This window comes from Bos indicus x Bos taurus, chromosome 3 (genome assembly GCF_003369695.1).
Source record: "Bos indicus x Bos taurus breed Angus x Brahman F1 hybrid chromosome 3, Bos_hybrid_MaternalHap_v2.0, whole genome shotgun sequence".
Taxonomy (NCBI): domain Eukaryota; kingdom Metazoa; phylum Chordata; class Mammalia; order Artiodactyla; family Bovidae; genus Bos; species Bos indicus x Bos taurus.
This window is the reverse complement of record NC_040078.1, coordinates 110296722-110306447: the sequence shown is the minus strand read 5'-3', so window position 1 is coordinate 110306447 and position 9726 is coordinate 110296722. Positions and strand designations below refer to the sequence as shown.

General features: G+C 42.9%; 1 protein-coding gene across 2 annotated transcripts in view; it reads right to left on the bottom strand.

Moving 5' to 3' along the window:
- Positions 1–3108: 3108 nt before the first annotated feature.
- Positions 3109–9726, bottom strand: part of PSMB2 (proteasome subunit beta 2) — a 36599-nt gene continuing 29981 nt past the window's right edge. For both annotated transcript variants that reach the window (XM_027537856.1, XM_027537857.1), the window contains exons 4-6: positions 6703–6865; positions 5348–5397; positions 3109–3343 (exon numbers count right to left, since the gene is read on the bottom strand). In XM_027537856.1, coding sequence (XP_027393657.1) covers positions 3236–3343; positions 5348–5397; positions 6703–6865 — 321 coding nt within the window. In that variant the 3' untranslated portion in view covers positions 3109–3235. The remainder of the gene's footprint in view (positions 3344–5347; positions 5398–6702; positions 6866–9726) is intronic.

Genomic DNA, 9726 nt, shown 5'->3' with positions numbered 1-9726 from the left:
CAATCATACATATATACGTATCTGTAAGAAAGATTTCCGGAAGCAATGTTTACCCTTTATACAGTTGGTATGAAGTAAAAAACACGCTGAGGCTGTATCAATTCAATGGGTCATGGGCTTTATGAGGTGTAGAAGGAAAGGAAATTGAGGCGCTAGGTGGGAGAGGATTATGAAATGCTTAGCATGTCAAACCCAAGTTGGGTTTGACATTTTCAAAGTTATTCAGTCATGCCTGACTGTTTGCGACCCCGTGGACTATACAGTCCATGGAATTCTCCAGGCCAGAATATTGGAGTGGGTAGCCATTCCCTTCTCCAGGGGACCTTCCTCACCCAGGGATCGAACCCAAGTCTCCCACATTGCAGGCGGATTCTATACCAGCTGAACCACAAGGGAAGCCCAGGAATACTGGAGCGGGTAGCCTACCCCTTCTCCAGCAGATCTTCCTGACCCGGGGTCTCCTGCATTGCAGGCAGATTCTTTACCAGCTGAGCTATGAGGGAATATAAATAGAATAAAGTTGTTTTGTTCTATAAGCAATGGAAACCATCAGAAAGTGTTAAGTGATGAGAGGAATGGATGATCCAGTGTTTAGAGTACAGAGAAAAAACTGGAGAGGGAGGAGATTTAAAGTAGAGAGAAGCTAGGAAGCTGTTAAAGTAGTCTGAGAAAGGGAGTTAGGCCTAGCGGTTAGGATTTCGGGCTTTCCCTGCTGTAGCCCAGGTTCAATCCTTGGTCAGGGAACTGAGATACTGGAGATGGAGAGTTTCATTAAAAGATTTAGGAAGTCAAATGCGAGAACTTGGTAACTCTGTGAAGGCAGGAAATAAAGAGGCAACAAAAATGATGCCCAGCTAGATGCAATGAGGTATGCTGGATCATATCCTAGAATAGAAAAAAACATTAGTGGAAAAACTGGTGAAATCTGAATAAAGGCTGGAGCTTAGTTAACACTCATGTGCCAACCAACGTTTGTTAGTTTTACAAATGTATTGTGGCTAACGTGTTGCACTAGGGAAAACCAGGCGAGGAGTATAAGGATACTATGCATTACCTTGGGACTTTTCTATAAAACTAAATTTATTCCAAAATAAGTTTATCAAAGATGAATGATGCATAGTTTTCTGGCTTGGGCACTTGGGAGCCAGGAGCTGGTGGTAAGGCTCGGCTTTAGACGTGCTGAGTTTGATGTCCTGTGACTAGAGGGTGAGATACCTAGGATTAAGTTTATATCGAGCTTAAGAAAGAGATCTGGATCAGAGAAAACAGACTGGAGGTCAGGGTGGCCTGATGGCCTTCCCTATGAGATTGCCTTGCGGACACATATTCAAAGGCAGAGAACGATTTCATTCTTAGTGAGGCCTGGATGCAGGATAACAAGTTTACTAGTGATCCTAGACTTACTGGGACTTCCCAGGTGGCACTAGTGGTAAAGGACCCGCCTACCAATGCAGGAGACGTAAGAGACGCAGATTCGATCCTTGGGTCGGGAAGATCCCCTGGAGAAGGAAAAGGCACCCCACTCCAGTATTCTGGCCTGGAGAAGTCCATAGAGTTGCAAAGAGTCGGACACAACTCAAGTGACTTAGCACGCATGCATATGTTTATAGAGCACTTACCACATGCCAGGCCCTGTTCCAAATGCTTTACATTAGCACATGGAATCGTCATACAATTCTATTTTACAGATAGGAAAACCATGAAGCAGGACTGCTTACACTTTAGTAGTGGCACTCAACTGGGGCAAGCATCAGAATCACCCGTGGAGCTTTCAAATAGACGTCTTAGAGAGTCAGGAAGCTAGCCAAAAGCTCACACCTATGCATAGCGATGGTGGTGTTGAACTAATGAGGAACTAGGCATGGTCATGTGAATCATCTCTTTCTCCCACTTATTCAGTGATTAGCTTGCTTCTTATGGTGGTACAAAGCATTTACCACCGGTGTACTAAAAAGTATATGGCATTCAAATCTGATAGTAATTCAATACTGTAAACACAAATGTGCTATCTATAGGGAGTAACTTAGACAGATGATTTATTTCACCTCAGATAAACAAAAAACCTACTGTATGTGGTATTAAGAGCAGCACACAATGGGATAAAGTTGGGCTTATCTTAGTCTAGGACCAAATGGTGCTCAAAGTATGGTTCCCAGACCAGCAGCATCACATCGATCAGAAATATCAGAAATGTAAAATCTCAGGCCACCCCCTCAAACTACTGGAGTAGGACCCAGCAAGCTGTGTCTGTAAGGAAGTTGAGATGCATGCTGTAGTTTGAGGATCACTGCTCCAAAGAAGCTTCAAATTGGTGGTTCTCTATTGTGACTAAGGATTAGAAGCTTTAAAAAATATTCCTAGTCTAGGCCCCAAACTTGTTAGAATCTGGGAGTGAGTGCAGGCTAATCAAGTAGATTAAAAAAGAAAACCCTCCAGGTGATTCTGATACATACATCTGGTTAAGAACTACTGTTTTAGTGGCACCAATCGAAAAATATCTACATTACTCATTACCAAAAAACTAGGTTAGAAAGTAAAATAAATACCTGGTTAACCACTTAAGAGTACACCAATTTCATGCAATATTATGCAACTGTCAGTAAGAGTAACGTAGCTATGTACTGATATAAAAACCATCTCCAATAGTGTTCAAGGAAAAAAGCAATATGCAGAACATTTTAAAATATTTTTTAAAAGGGACATGTGCATGCATATATTTTATAAAAGAAAAATATATCTCTAAAGGTTAGATAAGAAATTAGTAGCTGAAGCTTCCTCTGGGAAGGGAAGAAGGTGAATAAATTATAGGGATGGAAGAAACATTTTCACTGTATTTTCATCCTGTTTGCATTTTTTCTACATGTATGTATTATCTATTCAAATTAATTAATTAAAATATGTTTAAGCTTAGGGGCAATAAAGAACCATTGCTTTAGAGGGATGAGACTTTAGCAAGCAAACTGTCAGCTGCTGAAGGACAATCAGAGCATCAATGAAGGAAAGGGGCAGGAGGAAAGACAATCCTTGCAGGAAGTCCAATGCAGGTAATGCTCCCTCCACCCCCTTCCTGAGGCGATGTTAGGTAAACTCAGACTCAACCCAGAGGGCTCAATCGATCCACAGTCAGCTTTATTCTGAATTAACCATGTGTGGAAAGCACACATCAAAAGAGTAGAAAAAAATAGAGGAGCTCATCAAAAAAAGTTCCCTGGCAAGTGGGAGGGAGGGCATGACGTTAGGAGCCCTGTTTAGGGAAGGAAATGTTGTCCAGGTCATGGATGCCATTTCTGTCAATGATTCGAACACTGAAGGTTGGCAGATTCAGGATGAAGCGTTTCTGGAGCTGCAGAGAAACATGAAGGAAATCAGTCAACAAATTTTTATTGAGAACTGTGGTCCAGGCTCTGGTCGAGGCACTGGATATATAAGCAGATAGTGATTTTTGCGTTGGGGGCGCTTGGTACCCTACTGAGGAAAGCTGGTACTAAGATACTGAGAAAAGCCCAAACCGCAGCTGGCGGCTGACTGGAATGTAGTGAGCAGGAGCTTGACTCTGATCAGTCAGCTGCTGAAGAACGAGACAATCTAATGTTCTATTCCTCACAATCTGCCACCAATCAGGCCTGGTAAACACAGACTTCTCTTTCAAAACATCTCAAGGCAAGAAGCCAACTAAGGAGCTACTGCCCTAGGAAAAGCTCTGGACCAAAGCCATGTACTCCTAGGTCCAACAGTGTGCTCCAGCTACCCACCCACATTATAAGGACCAAGTGTATGTGAGCGTGTCTGTGTGTAGAGCTGGAGGCTGGTGGCAAGGATGGTCTCAGAACTGCTCTTGGAACAACCTCTACTTCTATCTTCTTCAATCTAAGCTGAACTGTCACTGAAGGAACCTCTTTGGACTCTAGTGTGACTGTCTGCTTGAGAGGCTGTTCTAAAGGACCTGTGATCTGTGCACACAAAACCAGACAGCCCCATCAACCTGGCCAGAGATCGCTGAAGAGCGCAGCTGAAGGAAACCTTCGCCTCTGTGGGTGACTCCTCCTGGACAGTTCACTTAATCTCTGGATAGAAGGCACAAAGCTGTACCTGCTCCCTTAGGGACATATCCTGAAAATGTGCCCCTCCCCTGGCCCAAGCCCTCCTTCCCTTGATGTTTCCCATCTCCCTTACAGATGAGGGCTAGGCAGCAACCACCACGTCCATTTCCATAGTCCTCCCTGGCTGATGACTCCTATGTCCAGAAAAAAGTTCCAAGATCAAGAAAAGGTGATAATAATAAGGAAATGTGGAGGATCCATGGGGAATAAAGTCTCAAAGCATTCCACATTCCAATGGCTTCTTCCTGGCAGACCCTTGCAACACTTAGAGCTGCGTGACTAACATGGCCTCCTGGTTGAATTTTTAAGAAAAGCACATGAGTTTATTCTCAGTTTCTGCTTTGGAAAGGAGATTTACAAACAAGAAGAAGAAGGGGCCCTGTGGACTGAAAATGACAGGCTTGTGTAAGAGGCAAACTGACATTACTGATGCTACCAGCTGCTCTCAACCTCCTACTCTCTTCTCACTAGAGTACAAATTCAAGTTCATCCTTAGGCTATAGGAACAACAAAAGAATTACAAAGCCTAAAGGAGCTGCTTTCTTTTCCTCCTCATCCTCCTTTCACACCAGAGCCTCAGACTCCTCGCAGAAGTATTAGAAGGGGAAGGGCCCATGTTCCTGGCCTCATAAACTAAAGGCTACTCTCTCCATCTGCCCAAAGCCTGCTCGTTACCTTCTATGGCCTCCTGAATTCCCAGGGGTGGCTTTCCCTCCCAGACTCACGTACTGTTAAGAAAGCAGACTTTATGGCAACCCCAGGTAGCACAAAAATGGAGCAGGTATAAAATCCAGCACAAGAGTTCTTAAAGTACGGCCCCCAGTTACCACCTGCAGCAAAATCACCTGGGACTGCGGGCCAAGACAGTCTCAAGAGCTACACCAGGACAACTAATTCAGAATGAAGATGAGGTGGAAAGCATGAATGTGCCTTTTTAAAAAAATCAAGTTCCCCAGATAATTCTTACACATGCTAAAATTTGAGAATCACTAGTCTGGAAGAAGCAAAAATAAAAGTAATTAGATTGTAGAATTGACATTGATGAGATGGTGACCCAGGAGAGAAAAAAAAAAAAAAAACCAGCTTGTTATGCATCAAACTGTAACCCTGATAGGAACTTCACATATGGTTAGTGGATATTATACTTTCTGGCAAGGATCAGAAAAAAATGCAACTGGGGAAGGGAAACAATATTGGCCAACAGAGAGACAAAACATTCCTTTCAGGATCCCATGAAAGCTACTCACCTCCTCCAGACATTTCCTAAGAAGCTCCACTGCCTTCTCACGCGAGATAGCTGAAAGAGAACACGGAAGTCAGGCACTCAAGGCGCTGACACTAAGTAAAACTCTGCCACAACTGAGCTGAGCTTCTAACTTTCTCAGGTCAACATGACACACAAACAGATACGGCAAAAAAAAAAAAGCTAAGGCTTCTGATGTACCACAAACTTTCTCTATATGCAGTTGAGTGTCCCAGGCCCAGCACTCAGGCAGCCACAAGCCATTGCAAATTGATTTGCTACAGAGAAGGGTAAGCGTGACGGAATCTGCCTCCCATGGCCAGTGCTTGCCTCCAGAGAAGTCCAGAGGCCTGCCAGTTCTTTATAGCCCATCCCCCAACTCCCAACAACCCCCAGCCTTCCTTTAGACCAGGGCTTAAATCAGCTCCATCTGCCCTGGCCAGCTGCAAATCAGGGAAAGGGAGGACAGGGCCAGTGTGTCAGCCTCACTTTGCCAGCTGGGCCCCAGTTTAACAATAGAAACAGAATTCATAGGATGGGGCTGAGTCTCTCGTAAAACAGGAGCCAAAGGAACTGTCCACAGGCATGGCAAACTGGGATGACATATGATGCAGTTTGGCTTCAGGGGTGGCTGGTGGTTATTTCAGTGGGCAAATCACTGTATTACTGACAGATGCCAAATCAAGCAATGGTCACTAGGAGGCCAGGTTAATCTTTTCAGGATGTGGCCTGGAGCCCCGGCATGGCTGAGTTGAGTGAGAGGGCAGCACCATGAAAAGAAAGAACTAGCTAGATTCTTCCTACACTAATAGGGAAGAGTGGAATGTAAGGCGAAAACTGGTTATCTGTGTTATCCCAAGTGCCTATTGCTCACAATGGCTGAAGTGAGGTTGGGGTTGGGGTCAGAAAGTAGAACTTAACGCAGAAGCACCCCTGTGTCTAGAGGTTTGCCAAGTGAACGGTTCATGGACAAGTAGACAGCCAGCTTTCTCATATAGGAGAGGGCAGCTATTATCTTCCCTGGTGGCTCAGAGGTTCAAGCGTCTGCCTCCAATGTGGGAGACCTGGGTTTGATCCCTGGGTCAGGAAGATCCCCTGGAGAAGGAAATGGTAACCCACTCCAGTATTCTTGCCTGGAGAATCCCATGGACAGAGAAGCCTGGTAGGCTACAGTCCACGGGGTTGCAAAGAGTCGGACACGACTGAGCAACTTCACTTACTTACTTAACGATCTACAGAAAAAAGCTTCCTGAGGGCACCTTCCTTGGCCACCCAACTCCAAGGGGTTGTACATAAAGCCAGGAAGCAGCTGAGGACAGGGCTTTGCTACTGTTCCCAGCTTAGAGAGCTGAAACTTACTTGGCGTGTAATATCGGTCCAGGATACTGAGAGTCAGGAAGGCACCATAGCCGTGGGCTGCGAAAGGGGCTTTTGCCAAGGCTGCCAGGTAGTCCATGTAGTAGAGTGCTGGACCCTCGTGCTCATCGTAGCCGGCCAGGAGGAGGTTGACATGATACGGGGTCTGCAAAGGAAAGACACTGAAGTGACGGTCAAGGCAGTAACACCAACATCTCTCATGGAAACAGGAACATTCCAACTGCTGATAAATAACAGCAGCAGCTGAGTAAATGATGATGAAAGAAAAGATTCAGAGAAATCTAAAGGACCCAGAGTGTGGTCAGAGGTAAAGGGAGGTCAGCTTGTTTTCTCTGAACAGAAGACCATTTGGACCACTTTGAGGTATTTGAAAAAGTTGCGTCTTAAAGCTCATGGACCAAAATCTGTTATAAAAGCATTTCAAAGGCAAAGCATGGGTGTTCTTGTGTTGTTCCTAACAGCTGAAACCAAAACACACTATTCTGAGAGTGTCAGGCCACAGGCTAAAGAAAGCTATAGCACCAACCACGTCATCCAAAATAAAAAGGCTCAGTATGGGCATCTGGACCACAATCTCAAATAGTGAACTGTATGTCTCACTATTAAGAAACTACGTCTTGGGCTACATTTAATAAATCCTGGACAGGGTGTGAAGGAAAGGCCGACGTTGCTGGAATGTAAACTGGTGCAGCCACTATAGAAAACATTATGGGAATTCCTTTAAAAACTAAAAACAGAGCTACCATACGATCCTTCTATTCTACTCCTGGGTATATGTCCAAGAAAAAACAAAAACTCTAAATACATGCACCCCAATGTTCATAGCAGCACTATTTACAACAGCCAAGACATACAAACAACCCAAGTGCCCATCAACAGACGACTGGCTTAAGAAGCTGTGGTACATATATACAAGGGAATATCACTCAGCCATAGAAAGAATGACTTATTGCCATTTGCAGCAACATGGATGGACCTAGACACTATTACACGTAGTGAAGTAAGTCAGAGAAAAGCAACATTATATGATATCACTTATATGTGAAATCCAGAAATAATACAAGTGAATCTACACACAAAACAGCAACTAACTCAAAGACATAGCCCATGGGATTAACAGCGACAAACTACTATACATAAAATAGATAAGTAACAGGATTTACTATATAGCATAGGGAACCATATTCCAAATCTTATAATAACTTATGATGGAAAATAATCTGAAAAAAGTATATATATAAAACTGAATCATTCTGCTGTATATCTGGAATTAATACAATACTGTGTATCAACTATAAAAAAAGAATAAAAAAGAGAAAGAAGTCTTGGGGTAGGGAAGCGTAGAAGGTCTCAAATATTTGAATCAAATCACTGAACTTCTTTTTGCCGCGCCACACAGCTTGCAGGATCTTAGCTCCCTGATCAGGGACTGAGCCCTACACCCTAAGCAGTGAAAGGGCCAAGTCCTAACCACTGGACAACCAGGGAATCCCCAAGTCATTACACTTTTAATGCAGACAGTAATAATGCAAGTTCACAAGTTCAAAGAAATGTGGTAACTCTAGAAGAACTGTAGATTTAGGTGAAATGCTAATTATTTTTCTAATATAACAAGGCTGTGCTAAGATAACTAAGAGGTAATTTTTACCAACGAGACAAAAGTAATTATAATAACCTATTTTATAGGTATCCTTTTTTTGTATTACCTGCAAGTGTAACGAGCAAGTTTCTACAGAGAACCCTGCCTTGTTCTTCATCTCTAAATGGATGATTATTTTTCTACACCAGGTGGGCCATTTACCATGTTAGATTCAGACTGTCTGTGTCCCCAGGCACCAGTGGTGTAACTTCCATGAAAAATGACTTCCTTTTTCTCTGCACAGTACGTTTTCCCTCTTGCCCTTGCCTCAGTGGACAGTGAGCAGGCCTTGCCACTGTTAGGTGCCCATTCCTAAACTTACAAATTCAATCAAAGGGACATTATGGGGCATAAAGTAATTACAACTAATGGTCTTAAAAGTGATGTTTTGTATTCTTTGAACACTGATCAGCATGGGCACTTGGCAGCTTGAAGAAACATTCTAACTCATGTTAGAAGATACACATGAAAACATTATATACTTACTTGGAATTCCAAGCCAGCTGTGCTAAGTAGTATTTCCCAAAGATTATAGAGTAGCTCTAACCTGCAAACAAGTTTCTGCCTTGGGGATAAAATGGTGAATAGTCTCAGAAGAGTAAGAAATAACCAGGAATAGTTAAGTCTTTTGAGAAAATAATTAACTGCCTACTACATTTCCCAGTAAGTAGCATGCTAACCTCTGCCAGGAGTCTCTGGAATTCTTTGCCACATTCTTTGACTACATTCTTAATAAGTCTGACCTTAAGCAAGACACTTAACCTCTAAGAACATACTTCCTTATGTGTAAAACTAGGTTAATTAATCCTTCCCCTTTCTATTTTCTAGGAAATACGGTGAGAAAAAAATAATAGAGGTGAGACATCCCGAACTCTGGAAGAAAAAAAATGTGACCTAAATTCTTAGTATATTAGCTATATCCCAGTCTCCTTTTTGATAACTTACCGCTTTAAACAACAACAACAAAACTGTTTGAATTACCTAAAAATAAAAAATAAATATAACAGTATTTTTAAAAAACTATGGCAACACTAACGCAACATCAGGGAGACAAAGAATACCATGGTGTTTTTACAGCTAAAATTAGAAAAGCAAAAAAGAGGGACTTTCCTGGTAGTCCAGTGGTTAAGAATCCACCTTCCAGTGCAGGGGACGAAGGTTCAATCCCTGGTCAGAGAACTATATCCCACATGCCACAGGGCAACTACTGAGCCCACTCACCACAGCAAAGACACCACGTGCCACGACTAAGACCCAATGCAGCCAAATAAATAAATTAAGACGAAAAGCAAAAAAAGAGAGAAATATAGCAAGGAGATCCGAACTGGTTTCCTTCCCCAAGAGATTTAATAATATAGTTACTTACC